The sequence below is a fragment of the Oryctolagus cuniculus genome, chromosome 13 (assembly GCF_964237555.1).
Source record: "Oryctolagus cuniculus chromosome 13, mOryCun1.1, whole genome shotgun sequence".
Taxonomy (NCBI): domain Eukaryota; kingdom Metazoa; phylum Chordata; class Mammalia; order Lagomorpha; family Leporidae; genus Oryctolagus; species Oryctolagus cuniculus.
The window spans coordinates 105,912,719-105,929,638 of record NC_091444.1 but is presented as its reverse complement, the minus strand read 5'-3'; the positions used below and the strand labels follow the sequence as shown (position 1 = coordinate 105,929,638).

General features: G+C 55.9%; 1 protein-coding gene and 1 non-coding gene across 2 annotated transcripts; both read left to right on the top strand.

The window, feature by feature from the left end:
• The first annotated feature begins 1,866 nt into the window (after nt 1–1,866).
• OTUD1 (OTU deubiquitinase 1) lies at nt 1,867–4,525 on the top strand. Its single transcript, XM_017347598.3, has one exon. It carries the CDS (start codon nt 2,105–2,107, stop codon nt 3,374–3,376), a length of 1,272 nt encoding a protein of 423 aa, XP_017203087.3. The 5' UTR covers nt 1,867–2,104; the 3' UTR covers nt 3,377–4,525.
• A 3,722-nt stretch (nt 4,526–8,247) lies between these two features.
• LOC103350861 (uncharacterized) lies at nt 8,248–16,411 on the top strand. The gene is made up of 2 exons (XR_001794832.3): nt 8,248–12,869; nt 13,165–16,411. It is a non-coding gene; the product is annotated as an uncharacterized protein (transcript).
• The last annotated feature ends 509 nt before the right edge of the window (nt 16,412–16,920 follow it).

The window sequence follows — 16,920 nt, the reverse complement described above, 5'->3', positions numbered from 1 at the left end:
CACCTGATGCAGGCAGGCACACAGGATAAAACTGATGAGGTCTGTGAGCTGGAAGACCACGCCTTCGCCACGCCCCTGGGTGACCCCACACCCTACCTGGCCACACCTGAGCACCCACCGGCCAATCAGGCTCATTAACCACTCCCCTTTGAAAGTGGACTAAGAGCCTGGGACGAGGTGTGCCGGCCTTTTTCTTCCCTTTCTGGCCTTTTGCCTTGCGGCCCTTGACCTCCAGGGCACGTGGCCTTCGGGCCACCCGCCCCAGGCTTCCTGGCCTGGATGCTCCTCCACGTGGCTGGCTCCCGGTGCTCGGTATGAACCCAGAGTTCCCTCTGCTACAGGCAGGGCCCTCATGCTCCTATGCATTTCTCTCACTGAATAAAAGCCTAAAACGTATCGTGCTGCCTCGTTCATCTATGCCGGTACTCGGAAGAACCCACGTGGGCTTATTAACATTGGGAGTTTACTAACAAGCACACGGTGATATCACGGCACCCCAGATGGGACTTTTGGGGACTTTTAGGAGGCCATATTCCGGTATCACAGCCATTCCCATCACACACCTGAGCCTCACTTCCCATCATGCACCAGGTGCCACACACCTTCCTAGAGGGTCCTGACTGCTCCAGCCCCACGTGGAGACGCCAGGACACTGTCCAGAGGCCCAAACAAAGGGGCCCAGAGCCTGCCAAACCCTGCTCCACTTGCATACTCACCTATGGCTCCACCACCCCCTCCCCCAGGAAAGTGTGAAGCCAACTGTGGTGGGGGCTGGCACTCACCTGTGAGCGTGTACCCTGCCCTTAAATGAACCCACACCTCCGCCTTCAATTCTTTCAGGCCTGGGACGAGCCCCCAGCAGGCGCCCATTCACCCTCTCCTGAGTTAAGGCACCTGGTGGGCTGAGGTCAGGAGTCCCCGCGAAGAACTCAATTCCGGCGCCTGGGGAGGGCATTTGGGCAGTGATTCAGCTGCAGCCTGGATGCCCGCCATCCACAGCAGAGCCTGGTTCCAGTCCTGGCCCCTCCACTTCCTGTCCAGCATTCCTGCTAACGGGCACGCTGGGATGGCCCAAGGAGCTGGGTCCCTGCCACCCGCGCCTGTGGGGACCTGGACCGAGTGAGTGCCTGGCTTGTGGCTTCGGCCCGGCCCAGCCCTGGCTGCTGTGGACACTTGGGGGGAATGCATCAGCAGATGGGAGGCCCGACTCTCTGCCTTTCAAATACAATGAAAATAAAATCCGAAATGCATTTGCAAGAGTCTGGCTTCTTTGAGAAACCCTGGGAATTCTTTCTTCACTCATCCCTTCAGTCAGTGTTAACACAGCCGCATCAGGTACTCAGCACTGGGGAGAAGGCGAGGGAAGGCATGCCCCTAACCCAGGGCTGCTGCCTGCGTCTCTAACTTCAGAACTCAGGAGAGCAAAGGCGGCCCAGGCGCAGCAGGTGGCGAGCCATGCCTTGCGTTTGCCTGCAGACAGGGGCTACGGGCGCAGACCAGCTGCATTCAGCTACAACCGCAACGCTGGCCCCGAGCAGCTCCCACCCGGCCTACCCAGCGCGGCCCAGCTGCAGCACGCGAGAGCCGAAACGCGCCACGCACCTGGGGAACCCAGGTCGGGCTGCAGGAGACGCGCGCCACTGCGCATGCCCAGGAGCCCCGGCCCCGCCCGCGCCCCGCGCTCCCGCCGGGCCACGCCCTTGACGTCGGGGGAGCGCGGGAGGGCGGGGCGCGGCCGGCGGGGCGGGGCGGGGCGGGGCGAGCCGCGCGCTTGACTGACGGGCCGCTCGTTCCGGCGGCCGCGGCGGCGGTCACGTGACGCGGCGCGCGGCCTGAGGTAAACAATCGCGGCGCCGCCTCCCGGCCGCCGCGCGCCCCGCGCTGCCCGTGGCCGGAGCGCAGCGCCGCGTCGTCCGGACACTGGCCGGCGGCCCGGGCGGGCCGAGCGCGCGCTGTGGCGCAGCAGCCCGTTTGGCCGGAGGCCCCGCGCGCTATTCGCGGGCGCTGACGCGCGCCGAGGCGGCCCGTTTCTATTCCGGGGGCCGCGGTCAGCGCGCTCGGCCGGGCCGCGCCTATTAAGGGCCGCGCGGCGGCGGCCGGGGCCATGCAGCTCTACAGCAGCGTCTGCACCCACTTCCCCGCCGGCGGACCGGGCCCCACGCCCGCCGCGCCCGCCGCGCCCACCGCCGCCGCCTTCAAGGTCTCCCTGCAGCCGCCCGCGCCGCCGGCCAGCGCCGCGCCGGAGCCCGAGACCGGGGAGGACCCGCCCGCCGCGCCCCGGGAAGCCGCCGCCGCCGCCGCCGCCGCGATGCCCGCCTTCTCCTCCTGCTTCGAGGTGGCCGCCGCCGCCGGCCCGGCCGCCGGCCCTCCCGGCGCGTCCTGCAAGCCGCCGCGGCCGCCGCACTACACGTCCACGGCGCAGATCACCGTGCGCGCCCTGGGCGCGGACCGCCTGCTGCTGCACGGCCCCGAGCCGGCCCCAGCCCCGGCCCCGGCCCCGGCCCCGGCCGCCCCGCGCGCCCGCTGCCTGCTGCCCGCCGCGCCGCGCCGCGCCGCCCCGGCCTGGCTGCTGGAGCCCGACGGCGCGGACAGGGACTTCCGACGGAGCGAGCACCAGCAGGCCCTGGCCGCCGGGCAGCGGGGGCCCGCGCCGCCCGCCAGCCCCGAGGAGCCCCGCGCAGCCCCCGGGCGCAGCCCCCGCGGCGACCTCGCGGGGCCTGCCGAGCCCGCCCCGGCCGAGGAGGAGCCGGCGGCGGCGGTGGTGGCGGCCGGGCGGGCCGAGCCCCGCGACGAGAAGCTGGCCCTGTACCTGGCCGAGGTGGACAGGCAGGACAAGTACCTGCGGCAGCGCGACCAGTTCCGCTTCCACATCATCCCCGACGGCAACTGCCTGTACCGGGCCGTGAGCAAGGCGGTGTACGGCGACCAGGCCCTGCACCGCGAGCTGCGCGAGCAGACCGTGCACTACATCGCCGACCACCTGGACCACTTCGGGCCGCTCATCGAGGGCGACGTGGGCGAGTTCCTCGTGGCCGCCGCGCAGGACGGCGCCTGGGCCGGCTACCCCGAGCTGCTGGCCATGGGCCGCATGCTGAACCTCAACATCCACCTGACGACGGGGGGCCGCTGGGAGAGCCCCACCGTGTCCACCATGGTCCACTACCTGGGGCCCGAGGACGCCCTGAGGCCCAGCATCTGGCTCAGCTGGCTCAGCAACGGCCACTACGACGCGGTGTTCGACCGCTGCTACCCCAACCCGGAGTACGAGCGCTGGTGCCGGCAGACGCAGGCGCAGCGGCAGCGCGACGAGGAGCTGGCCAGGTCCATGGCCGTGTCCCTGTCCAAGATGTACATCCAGCAGAACGCGTGCTCGTGAGCCCCCCCCCGGGGGGCGGGGCGGGGGCGGCGGCGGGAGCGCTGACCGGGGTCGCGCCCTGGGCGGTGTCCCCGTAGACGCCCTGCGGCGCGTGCTGCCTTAAGTCTTGTCTCGCGTCCCTCTTCCCTGGCTTGCTCTCCGAGCCGCCGGCTGCTGGGCACCTGCGCGATTCCGGAGAGCTCTGGGCGCCCCCGCTGCCTCCTCCTGGCCTGCTGATGCCTCGCCGCGTGGATCTGGTCCCTTCCCGGCACTCTATTTTATATATTAAAAAAAGAAGAAGAAGAAATAATGTATTTTTGCACAACCTTTTTAGAGACTGGCGGCCCGCCCTCGCGGGATGCGACGGGCGGCTTTCGGAAACTGCTTTCCACGACCTTGCTCTCTGGGACAGGCATCCGTGGCGGGTGGGCCTTCTGTCGTGGACGTGGGAGTCTCGCCGTCCTCTCTGATTCCGCGTGGACGCGGATGCGTGCGTGTATCCGGATGCTCCACCCATTCCGTGTTGACAGAGTTGTTGTTACGGAAATCATTATTTTTCTAGAGATGGTCGATTTTTTTTTTTTTTAAGAACCCAAGGGAAGGTGTGGGAAGATTCTGTTTGTTTTCCTTCAGAGGCAGTGCCAGGTCTTACTTGAATTAAAGTCTTGATTTCTGCTGTGGGCGGAGTGCCCGTGATGGCTGCTCTCGGGTGTGTGCAGTGGGTGTCTGCCCTCGTTGCTTTATCTCCAACTGTCACTTTGTTACACGAGGATTTCCACTCCAGTCTGTGACCAGATAAACCTCCTGCTTCCTGGCTTCTTGGATTCAGCTAAAGAGATCTGGAAACCAACGTAAACGCCTGGAGCCAGCCCTGGCAGGAATTTGACGGCAGGAAAATACTGTCTTAATATTGTGTTCAAAAGGCAAAATAGGAGTCCCCTGTGTTCTGTCAAGATGTCTGTGAACAGAGCTTGTGTGGTTTGCTGGGTCAAACGATGTTTCCAACCTACACTCTATCTCATTGCCACTTTACCTATTTTTAGTCCTATTTATTAAGTAATGCAGTTTGTACTTTTTTATTTTGTAACATTTTGTGATTTTTTTGTACAATACTGTATTTGAGCAATTCTCAGCTGATGGAATGAATAAAATGGCATAATTTTACTTTTACGACGTCTCTTTGGATGGAGTGTTCTTTAAGATGACGGTGTGTCTAGGAGCCGTTCGCACAGGTACGCGGGTTTTCTCACGTGTGGGCATGGAACCGACTTGAGAGGTTCTGCAGGTTCTCACGTGAGCAGAATGCTGTCAACGCTAGTGATGGCCAAGGATTAGTCCCAGGTGAGATGTAGCTGAAAGGAGGCGCAACCCAAGAGACTGCCCTCCTTACGTTACGTGTTGATTGGAGTTCCTGTTTGCAGTTGGAGCTGTGCCTGTTGGCTACTGCGAGGGAAGCGCGCGTTCTGTGTGAACCAGCAGTGTCTAAGTCTCGTACGTTTATGTTCCTCTCACCGCCAGCGTAGATCTTTAATGTATTTTTTTTTTTGCATTTTCTCAAAGAATTATTTCAAAGAGTTAGAGAGGTAGAGACAGAGAGAGGTCTTCCATCTGATTCAACCCCCCCAGATGGCTGCAACGGCCAGAGCTGCTTCCGGGTCTCCTCCCACCCCCGACATGGGTGCAGGGGGCCCAAGGACCTGGGCCATTTCCACTGCTTTCCCAGGCCACAGCAGAGAGCTGGATGGGAAGTGGAGCAGCCGGGACTTGAACCGGCGCCCATATGGGATGCCAGCACAGCAGGTGGTGGTCTTACCAGCTATGGCACAGCACTGACCCTGATGGTGAATGTTTTTAAAGGGGAACCAAAGCTGTGTTTTCATTTAAATAAAAAGGAAATGTAGCCTGCCCCCTAGATAGCATGGGACTCCTAACTGAAGATGTGGTACGGGATCTGGTTGAGAAGTGGGTGCTGTCGCTCACGTTTGTCGCCTCTCGGATCCAGAGTTTTGGCACTCAGTCCTCACTGTGGTGTCCTGGGAGCTGGGGCCTTTGGCACAGTGATTAAGGCCCGAGAGCTGCAGCGTCCCAGACAGAATAGGGCCTTGGCGCTGGGCCAGGGAACTGCTCTAGGCCCTGCTGGCTGCCCTGCCTGCGGTACCGTCTGTAAGGCCTGGGATTCCCCAGCCTCCAGAATTGTAAGAAATCACTTTGTAAACTGCACAAGCCCAGGTGTTTTTATTAGAGCAGCACAAATGGCCCACAGCCCTGCACCTGCGGCCGTGACACCAGGTGCGCCGGGTGCCGCGGGCTAGCACGAGCTCCTTTGGGTTTTTTTGTTTTAACTTTCCAGCAGGTCACCTCTTAGACGGATGGTCTGACTGCGGACACAGCGGAGCGGGCGTCTCTGCCCTACTGCGTGTTGGTGGAGACGCTGTTGGTTAAGAAATTGTCGAAGGTTTAAATGTTAACCAGTTGTGGGTCCCTGGAATTTTAGGCCAAGGAAAGCAGGAACTCCTTTTCATTTGAATTACCGGGCTGCCCCTTTTTGGCACTTGATTTGGAGCTGTAGGGAATCCGGAGATACTGAGTATTTGCACAAGAATGGAGAGTTAAGTCGAAGCATTGTCAGTCCATTACCATCTTAAAAGCATTCCTGCCCCTGTTTTGTTTCATTTTTAAATGAAGATCCTTGACTTGGAATTGAGGTGTGACTTATAAAAAAATTTTACTTTCTTTTCACGTTATTTGAAAAGCAGAGAGAGAAATCTTCCAGGCACTTGTTGGGGGCTCTGCCAGGCAAGAAGCCAAGGGCCCTCTGAACTCAGGCTGGGTCTCCCACATGGGTGGCAGCGACACCTGCTACCTCGCAAGGTGGACGTTGGCTGGACGCAGAGCCCGGCCGGAACCCTGGCTCTCCCGCGCGGGCACCAGCCCTTCAGCTGCTGTGTCAGCTCAGTGGAGCCTGTTACGTGAGCGGTCGGGCCTCAGAGGTTGGTTTACGTCTTTATCTTTCTGTAGTTTGGTTTCTTCCTTGCTCACTGAGGACCTGCGGAGTGGAGGCGAAGGCTCACTCCCCTCCAGCAAATAGATTCATTCCCTGTGTAGGGAGACTGGGGGCTGTGGGTTCTCTAGTTTCCTGAGTCGACTTCCTTTCCTGGAAGGGATGATAGGGCAGGCTGAAATCTGTAAGTGAACCCAGCTCTGCTGTTCTCTTGCAGATCGGTGAGAAAGTCAGTCTGTTTACCTGGGAATTTTTGCTAAAGTGGTGCATAAAGAACTGACAGTTTTTTTGAGTACTGTTTAGCTCTTAAGCCTTTTTCAGTTTTAAACATTTTGGCGGAAACCTAATACTTGAGTCTGTTCGTTTCCACTTAGATTTTCTTTAAGGGGTGGCCCTTGTGGCCCAGTGTGGTCAGCGGCTGTTGGGGACACGGGCGTCCCTTATTGCAGTGCCTGGGTTTGGGTCCTGGCTCGTCTGCTTCTGATGCAGCTTCTGCCAGTGCATGCTGGGATATAGCAGGTGATGGCTCAAATACTTGGGGCTCTGTTACCCATGTGGGAGACCCTGGCTTTGCCTGGCCCAACCTAGCTGTTGGAGACATTTGGAGCATGAACCAGCAGATGGAAGATTCTCTCTCTCTCTTTGCCTTTCAAGTTGAGAAAAATGAACATTTAAAAAAAATAAGATAAAATTTACTTATTTTATTGAGCCTGAAACCATGATTGGTAAGCAATGCAAAGAGATGTGTGACACTTTGATTACGTTTTTCTAAACTTAGAAACTTATATGCCAGGATGTTCATAAAATACAAAGCCTGTTCTGAGAAAGTTTTATTCCCCCAAGACTGATTTATGTATTTGGAAGGTAGAGCAACAGGGGAGTGGCAGGAGGTGGGAGTGGGACATCTCTCCATCTGCTGATTGGCTTCTCAGACACTGATAACAGTCAAAGCTGGGCCAGGCCCAAGCCAGGAGCCCAGGAACTGCATCGGGGCTCCCGCCTGGGTGACTGGGACGCCCCACTGCCACTCAGGGAAGCAGAGAAGCCAGGACTCCACCCTGGGCACTCTCTCCCATGGGGATGCAGCGACCTGGACAGTGGCTTAACCCTCTCTGCACCACGTTGCTGGCCGTTGAGAAAGCTGTCATGGAGGTGGGGAGATGCCTTAGTGTCTCAGAACTGGTTAACCCCAGATTGGGCAAATAGTCCTCTGTCGAAATGTTTCGCCGTGACTTTTGTATTGGAAGAAGAAAAAAGGCGTGGGAAGGGGTTCTTGAGATAATATCATTACTTTATTTTCTGTGTGGTTTTTCTCATTCCCTAAAAGATTAGGCAGTTAAATTCCCTAAAGTTTGACCCTGATAACCAGTGTGTTTGTACAGAGGGAAGGTTCCGTTAGGGAAGAAACAGGTCTTAGGCCTCTGGACTCCTGATGTGTTGAGCCGCAGGTGCCAGTGCTTGGGTGTGTCCCCAGAACGGATGGGTTGGAAACTCAGTCATGGAGTAAGGGTTAGAACTGCGGCTAGGGAGTGGCTTTGTTAAAAAAGCAAACTGTCGAGCCGGCGCCGTGGCTCAATAGGCTAATCCTCCACCTTGCGGCGCCGGCACACCGGGTTCTAGTCCCGGTTGGGGCGCCGGATTCTGTCCCGGTTGCCCCTCTTCCAGGCCAGCTCTCTGCTGTGGCCAGGGAGTGCAGTGGAGGATGGCCCAGGTGCTTGGGCCCTGCACCCCATGGGAGACCAGGAAAAAGCACCTGGATCCTGGCTCCTGCCATCGGATCAGCGCGGTGCGCCGGCTGCAGCGGCGGCCATTGGAGGGTGAACCAACGGCAAAAGGAAGACCTTTCTCTCTGTCTCTCTCTCTCACTGTCCACTCTGCCTGTCAAAAAAAAAAAAAAAAAAAAGGCAAACTGTCCATCAGGATGCCTCCCACAGTGGGCTGGTGCAGCAGGAAGCTCCCTCTGGGATGCCAGCGCCCAGGCCCGCAAGCCGCATCAGCCCCTGCGTGTGAATGCAGCCCTTCTGCGGTACTTGGGTCGAAGGCACCGGCTCAGTGCACTGCAGACGAGGCTTGTGTCCCTAAGTTACCCGTCGTGTTCACAATTAGCAGTTACTTGTCCTGTGAAATCCAGACTTTCCTGGAAATCTGGGGGCCTTTCCCAGAGTGTCTGCAGCAGGGGTGGGGATTCGCAGGCCATAGAAGGCCCATGAAACTGGCCCTGCAGGGGGCGTTGAGATGCAGGAAATCTATAGCAGGCTAATTTTGAAGTCGGTCATTTTGTTTGACCAGCCGGCACGTGATATTAAAAATCTCCAGATGGCCCTTGGCAGAAAAAGGGTTCCCTACCCCTGATCTAGAACCTTCTCAGGTGCTGAGGATCTCAAAGGCATTGAGCTCAGTTTTGTTCCCCCCAGTGCACTAACTTGGATGGGCATGGACTGTGTTACGTCCCCACTTGAATCGCAGCATTGCATCCAGCACCTAGCAGATTGGGGGCTCACTAACTTGTTGTTGACTGAAGGAACCCATTGGAAAGAAACGTGACTTTTGGAAAATACTTAGTTGGTGGCTGTGCAATTAGAGAAATGCTGAGTGTTGTCAACTGAAACAGTGCTTTCAAAAGACGCTGGAGTATGGAAAATTATTTTTGAAACCAGAGTTAGAATTTCTTTCTTTTTTTTTTTTTTTATTGACAGGCAAAGTGGACAGTGAGAGAGAGAGACAGAGAGAAAGGTCTTCCTTTTGCCGTTGGTTCACCCTCCAATGGCCGCCGTGGCTGGTGCGCTGCGGCCAGCGCATCGCACTGATCCGATGGCAGGAGCCAGGTACTTCTCCTGGTCTCCCATGGGGTGCAGGGCCCAAGCACTTGGGCCATCCTCCACTGCACTCCCGGGCCACAGCAGAGAGCTGGCCTGGAAGAGGGGCACCCGGGACAGAATCCGGCACCCCGACCGGGACTAGAACCCGATGTGCCGGCACCACAAGGTGGAGGATTAGCCTAGTGAGCCGCGGCGCCAGCCAGAATTTCTTGATTTTATCTTTGTATCATCTTCCAAACATCTTGAGAGATTGCACCAAGAGAAATTGCTTAAAAGTAGAACTTCAGAGCAGGCATTTGGTGCAGCAGTAGAAGATGGCACTTGGGGTGCTCACCTCCCGTGTGGGAGAGCCTGGGTTCAAGTCCAGGCCTCGATGCTGACTCCAGCTCCCTGCCAGTGCACGCCGAGGGAGGCAGCGGGTGATGACCCAGGTCCTTGGGTCCCTGCTGCCCATGTGGGAGACCTCAATGGAGCTCCAGGCTCCTGCCTGCAGCCTAGCCCAGCCCTGGCTATCGCAGGCTTCTGGGAGTGAACCAGTGGATGCCGGTACTCTCGCTGCAGGCACACACTCTCTTGCTCTCTCTCAAATATTTTTTTATTTTTTTTTTGGAAAGAGTAGCCCATCCTTTGGACTACATGTAGTAGTGAAATGTTCACTATACAAAAATACAAATAGGGCCCTCCATGATTGCGAAGTGATTTTCAAGTTGTTTCCTGTTCAAAGAGATGTGCTCTGGCTTGCTTTTTAAATTTTTTTTTTATTTTATAAAGATTTATTTAAGATTTATTTATTTGAGAGGTAGAGTTATACGAAGAGACAGAGAAAGGTTTTCCATCTGCTAATTCACTCCTCAAATGGCCGCAATAGCCAGGGCTGGGCAAATCCAAAGCCAGGAGCTTCTTCCAGGTCTCCCATGCGGGTGCAGGGGCCCAAGGACTTGGGTCATCTTCTACTGCTTTCCCAGGCCATAGCAGGGAGCTGGATTGGAAGTGGAACAGCCGGGACCCGAAGTGGTGCCCAAATGGAATGCCGGCACTGCAGGTGATGGCTTTACCGGCTATGCCACAGCGCTGGCCCATCCGGCTTGCTTTTGAGGATAGAGCCATCCCAAGTCCTGTCCATAGCAGGGCCTGGTGTGGCTGTGTTCTCTCTCTGTAGCCTGGCTGGGCAGGACGTGTGGGGCAGACATCAGGCACACTGTAGGACCGCTGAGTCCAGTACTCCTGGTCAGTGGGGCCAGGGCAGGCGGTGTGAATCCGATCAACACAGATCTGCCCCGGAAGAAACAACAGTGTTTCCTCCGGCAAGATTTGTGTATTTTGGCTGGCACCGTGGCTCACTAGGCTAGTCCTCCACCTGCGGCGCCGGCACACCAGGTTCTAGTCCCGGTGGGGGCACCAGATTCTGTCCCGGCTCCTCCTCTTCCAGTCCAGCTCTCTGCTGTGGCCCGGGAGTGCAGTGGAGGATGGCCCAAGTGCTTGGACCCTGCACCCCATGGGAGACCAGGAGAAGCACCTGGCTCCTGGCTTCAGATCGGTACATCGCGCAGGCCGTAGCGGCCATTTGGGGGGTGAACCAATGGAAGGAAGACCTTTCTCTCTGTCTCTCTCTAACTCTGCCTGTCAAAAAAAAATTGTGTATTTTGAAAGAGTTTCTCAGAAAAGGCTTTTTATCCTATGAAAGAGAGAGAGAAAGATCTTCTGTCCCCTGGTTTACTCCCCAGATGGGCACAATGACCAGCACTGGGATAGGCCAAAACCAGGAGCCAGGAGCTTCTTCCGGGTCTCCCATGTGGGTGCAGGGGCCCAAGGACTTGGGCCATCTTCCGCTGCTTCCCCAGGTGACAGCAGAGAGCTGGATCAGAAGCAGAGCAGCCAGGACTCAACCCGGTACTCCTATGGGACGCCCATGTCGCGGGCGGCAGCTTAACCCACTGTGCCACAGTGCCAGCCTCCTGGTACCACTTTTCCAGCCCCAGTTCTCCATTGTGATTCCCTGTGTTCAGTGGAGATGCCAGCATAGAAGCTTGGTGGCCTGACAGTCCAATTCAGAACCAGATGGTTCTGCCATGAGCAATATGCTGACGTTTCTTTTTTTTTCTCTAATTTTCTTCATTTTATTTGAAAGGCAGAAACAGAGAGAGTTCCTGTCTGTTGGTTCACTCCCTGAAGGTCAGCAACCGTCAGGTCTGGGCGAGGCCTAAGCCAGGAGGGAGGGGCTCCATTTGGGGCTCCCACATGGCTGGCAGGGACCCCAGTACTTGAGCCATCCCTGTTGCCTCCCAGGGTGTGAATTAGCCAGAGGCTGGGCATCTCATTCAGTGTCTCACCTGCCACACCAAATGCCCACCCCCAGGCTTTGGCGAGAGCCTTGCTGCTGCCTCCTTGGTCTCTGTTTTGCATGCTTTAGTGGCCTCCTGGATGTACCAGAGAACGAGATCTGTGAATGTGTGCAGTGATCCACTCGCAGAACAATCTTGGGGCCAGCGTTGTGACGTGGCGGGTTAAGTCACTGCCTGTGACACCGGCATCCCCACAGGGGAACTGGTTCAGGGCCCAGCCGCTCTGCTTCCAATCCAGCACCCTGTTCACAGCCCAGTGGGAGACCTGGACGAAGCTCCTGGCCCCTGCCTGACCTAGCACTGGTGATTGCGGCCACCTGGGGAGTGAACCAGCAGATGGAAGACCTCTCTCCATCTCTGTCTCTCCCTCTCTCTCGTCTATACAAGCCCTCAGAACGAGCTGCTTTATCATTGCCAACCGATATTTTTCTCCCTCTCCACCACAGGCATTTTCCACAGCACGTATCTGCATTCGTCTTCCATTTTGTTCATGTATATTTTTTTATATTTGGTCTTCTGGTCCTCTAAGGTGTGGTCATCCTGAGTTAATAATCACTGTGGGCTCTAAGTCACAGTGTACACGGCCAGGCCCAATGCAATCCTGATAGCTCTCTTGTACGCTTCCTCTGCCTAATACTTCTCGTGTGTGTGTGTGTGTGTGTGTGTGGACACTCCCAGGGGTAAGTTAAGGCTTGCTTCTCCTAGCCTGTCTTTTCCGTACTGATCGGTTTTTCTCACATGGATTAGAATGGCTGAGTGGATGCATTTAGGGACCCTGTGCTGACACGGTGCCGGCAAGTAGGATTTAGACAGGGAGAATCTGAGCAAAGGAAAGAATGGTGAACTACTGTGGGGTAGACAGAGGTTTTATACCTTGAACCTGAATGATTGCAGCAAGTGACGGAGCAGGGGAGATTGGCAGTGTCTGGAGGTAGCCCCGGTGGCTCCTGCTTCAAGGTGGCGTCTAAACTGGAAGTTCTCGGTGATTCTAGAGAGGGACCGTGTGGTTGCGTTTCTTAGTTGTGACGAAGACACGAAAAGGCCATGTGCAGAACAGGTCATGGGCAAGGTGCCCTGCCAGCTCCAACGAGGCTGTCCCTTCTGCTGACCGACAGGAGACATTCACACGTTTTGTTTCTTAACAGCGGAACCTGAGCCTCGCTGCGTCTGGACCGGGTTGCAAGGGGCAAGGGGAAGAATGCCGGCAGGGAAGTCACGCTCCGCCCTTGCTTCTCCTCCTTCTGCCGGCCCTGGCTCGCTTCCGGCCGTCGGGTTCAGTAACCCACGTGTGACTCCGAGAGCCAAATCGTCCGCAGAGCCAGCTCCCAGGCTGCTGTGTGGGGAGCGCGTGGGTGAGTGCCTACAGGTTACCGAGCAAGTTCAATTGCAACAGGCCGCGCCTGACTGCACCTGCCCGGGAACATCCCCTTAGAGACTACAGATCCGGACCTCGTCCTGGGCGGAAGTGGCATCGCGGCCCAGGGAGGTGGAAAAACTGGACAAGGAGCGGTCGGAAGCGGAGCACCACCAGGCAGCCTCGCCGGAAAGGCCGGACTCAGCCCTCACCGTCTCTCCACCTTTTGGAAGAGGTGAGGAAGCACGTGTTTAGACCGACTCTAGGTACGTTTGTTTATTTTTGTATTGCAGGCTGACGGGCTGTTTGGAAGACCAGAAGCACGTTCATATCAGGAAAGGAAACAAAGCGTGCCCGAGAGATGGTAAGGCTCCCTGGAGGCAGTGTCTCAGACCTCGAAGCCCACATTGCGGACTTGCTCAAGAGTTGACTGCTAGGAGGCAGCAGCAAATAAATAAATAAACGAGAGCTGCTCTCTAAATATAGCCTGACACAGCTCCACTTAGACCATTCCCCGGGGGCCCAGGCCAGGCCCAGGAGCAGGCTCTTCATTCCACAAGACCTAAACCCCGACACCCGGCTGATACATGACCCATGGGTACTGCTGGTGCCCAAGGACCTGTCGGAGGATGCCATGGAGCTCGTCCATTGCCGCGGCCGGGATGCAACCCTCACGCGCAGAGGACCGCGCACAAACGCAAGGCTTATGCTGAAAACAGACTAAGGCAGGTGCAGCCCCTCTCCTGCTGGGAGTTCAAGGTCCATGGAGACTGTCGGACCAGGAGAAGACTGGCCGAGGGACCTGACTGTACTTGCCGAAGGCAAGACAGAAACGTCGGAGACCTGTGGGTGATGTGGATGCTGGCACAGCGTGGAGACAGAAGACGGTGCCCTGGCCAGCACTGCTCTTGTCTGTGCTACAGGATCAGGCCATCCTGACACAGAGTGTGCACACAGCTCGGGAGCCTCCTGGTCAGCTGGGAAATCCAGAAAGATCGACCACACCCAGAAAAGGACAGTGGCTAAAACGTGCCGGGAAGCCAACCTGGCTTGGGATAAGGTGTGGCCGGTGGTGCCGCTCAACCCCACGGGGAGTTGGAGGGTTGAGCAAGGGTTGTCCAGCTCCTTACCCTGCACACTGAAGAATAAACTCCTACCGTCTTCTACCACCTGCCGTCAGTGTGTGGCTGGCTGCTGTGTGGGGCGGGGCGCCCGGGTTTGTGGGGGTGCCATAGCCAAGGTGGTCTTGGAGCAGCCGTCAGACAACCAAGGGATTGTGTAGGCCTGGTGTCAGCCTGCAGGGCTTCCTTCCATGGAACCAGTTCATCCAGTTAATTCTCCCTGGGCGCTGAGACTCCTGGGGAGGGAGTCACGACGGTGGGGTTTCTTCTAGATCTCTCTAGGCAGGGTCTCTGCCTGCACCTGTTCTTCCCCAGCACCCTCAGTTAGCAGCACATCAGTGTGTCCTGTTGGGGGTGGCCTTTCCCAAACACTTCAAATTGAACCTGCTTTGTAGCTTTGCCTTCAGGTTTAATGGGTTTTTTTTATTTATTTATTTAATTTTATTTATTTGAAAGAAAGAGAGTCTTCCATCCTCTGGTTCACTCTCCAAATGGCCACATAACCAGGGCCAGGCCAAGCCAAAACTGGGAACTTTGAGGTTCATCTGGGTCTCTCATGTGGGTGGTACTCCCACTACTTTCCCAGGCCATTAGCAAAGAGTGGAATCGGAAGTGGAGCAAAGCCAGGACTTGAGCCAGCGCTGCAGTGTGGCATCTGGGTTCCCACAGAGCGGCATAACCCACTACCCAACAACTCTGGCCTGTAGGTTTACTCTCAAGTGCCCAGTTTATGCTTATTCTGATTTAAGTTTGTGGTTTTATTTATTTATTTTAGTATTGACTGGTATTGCACCTCATCATATTTATCAATAGGTTTTGCTTTTCTTTATTGATGCAAATGTTTTATCATTTTTTTAAAGATTTATTTTATTTATTTGAAAGACAGACTTACAGAGACAGGTAGAGCCAGAGAGAGAGACAGGTCTTCCATCCACTGGTTCATTCCCCAAATGGCCGCCAATGGTCAGAGCTGAGTTGTGCTGATCCGAAGCCAGGAGCCAGGAGCTTCTTCCAGGTCTCCCACAGGGATGCAGGGGCCCAAGGACCTGGATCATCTTCTACTGCTTTCCCAGGCCACAGCAGAGAGCTGGATCAGAAGAGGAGCAGCCAGGACTAGAACCAGTGCCCATATGGGATGCTGGCACTTCAGGCCAGGGTGTTAACCCTCTGCGCCACAGCCCAGCCCCCAAATATTTTATCTTAATACAGGTTTGAGCACCTCAGTTAGAAAACCTGAGATCTAAAATGCTCCAAAATCTGAACGTTTTAAGTGCAGCTATGAGGTCACAGTAGAAAAATGCCACACCTGCCCTCATGGAAGAGGTCACAGCCCAAAGGCAGGTGCACGGGGGCTACTGTGCAGACTTACCTTCAGGCACTGTGTGTAGGGTATCTGGCCCCATCGCCAAGAGAGCTCCTTATGTAAATGCAGGTCTTCTAAAATGCGAAATCTGGGATTTCAGATAAGGGACGTGCAGCCTGTCTTTCAGCATTTGTGTATTGAACATTGAAAATGTACCTTGAAACTTGAAAATTACAAGTGCTTTGGAAAGGTATGAATATTAAGTAGTGTCCATTTCGACGCTGATGTTTCCTTATTTATTTATGTATGTATTTGAAAGGGAGAGCCATGGAGAAAGAGCAAGAGAGATCCTCTGTTTGCTGGTTCGCTCCCAAAAAGGCTGCAACAACTAAGCCAAAGCCAGAAGCCAGGAACTCCATCGCGGTCTCCCACCAGGGGCACAGAGGCCCAAGCACTTGGGCCATAACTCACTGCTTTCCCAGGTGCGTTAGCAGGGAGCCGGACTGGAAGTGCAGCAGCTGGGATACGGATGCTGGTGTTGGTTAACTTGTTGCACTACAGTGCTGCCCCCACCGCTTATGTTTCCTTTCAATTGGCCTAAAAATATCAAAACTATGTTTACGATGGACACAACTTGTTTTGGGCTAGGGAACTTTTAAGTGAAATTTTGATCATCTTTGGTTCTAAAGAACCATGTGTGTCTTTGATATAATATTTTGTTTTATTTACCTCATCTTTTTGCAAATTTTATTTTTTAAAAGATTTATTTATTTATTTATTGGACAGGCAGAGTTAGAGAGAGAGAGGGGGAGACTTCCACCCACTGGTTCACTCCCCAAATGGCTGCAATGGTAGGGACTGAGCCAGGTTGAAGCCAGGAGCCAAGAACTCCATCCGGGTCTCCCATGTGGATGCAGGGGCCCAAGGACTTGGGCCATCCTCTACTGCTCTCCCAGGCTCATTAACAGGGAGCTGGATTGGAAGTGGAGCCTGGGACTCAAACCAGGGCTTCTATGAGATGCCAGTGTTGCAGCCAGCGGCTTAACCCTCTGCACCGTGACACCAGCCCCTACCTGGCCCATCTTTAAAACATTTTTGTTTTCATTTTATGAGAAAGAGAGAGAGAGAGAGCTCGCATCGACTGATTTATTCCCCAAATGCCCACAACAGGCAGGGCTGAAGCCAGTGGCCAGGAACTCCGTCCAGGTCTCCTACATGGGTGGTAGGGGCCCAGGTACCTGAGCCGTCACCTGCTGCCTCCCAGGGTGTGTGTGAGCAGAAAGCTGGCTGGGACATAGCGGAGCCAGAGCTCCAGGCAGGCCCTCTGACAGGGCACGTCGCTGGCCGTGGTGTTGAAGTGGCTGCACCAAATGCCTCATCCAGTATAACGTCTCAGCCACCCAATTTGGTCTCGTGTTTGGGAAGCGTCAGTTCCAGCATCGTGAGTCTTAGAAGGGTCATCCCTTGAAACGGAAGACGAAGTTGAAACAGAGAAGTTCCCAGCACCAGGGGCAGTGCAGGGTCAGCACCCAGCCTGCTTCGTCTGCAGCCCGCTAGCTGTAGGTTTCAGGACGCGCATTTTTCCTCATTAACTGGTGGTGGCCGCCAGGAGCCCTGTGTGGAGC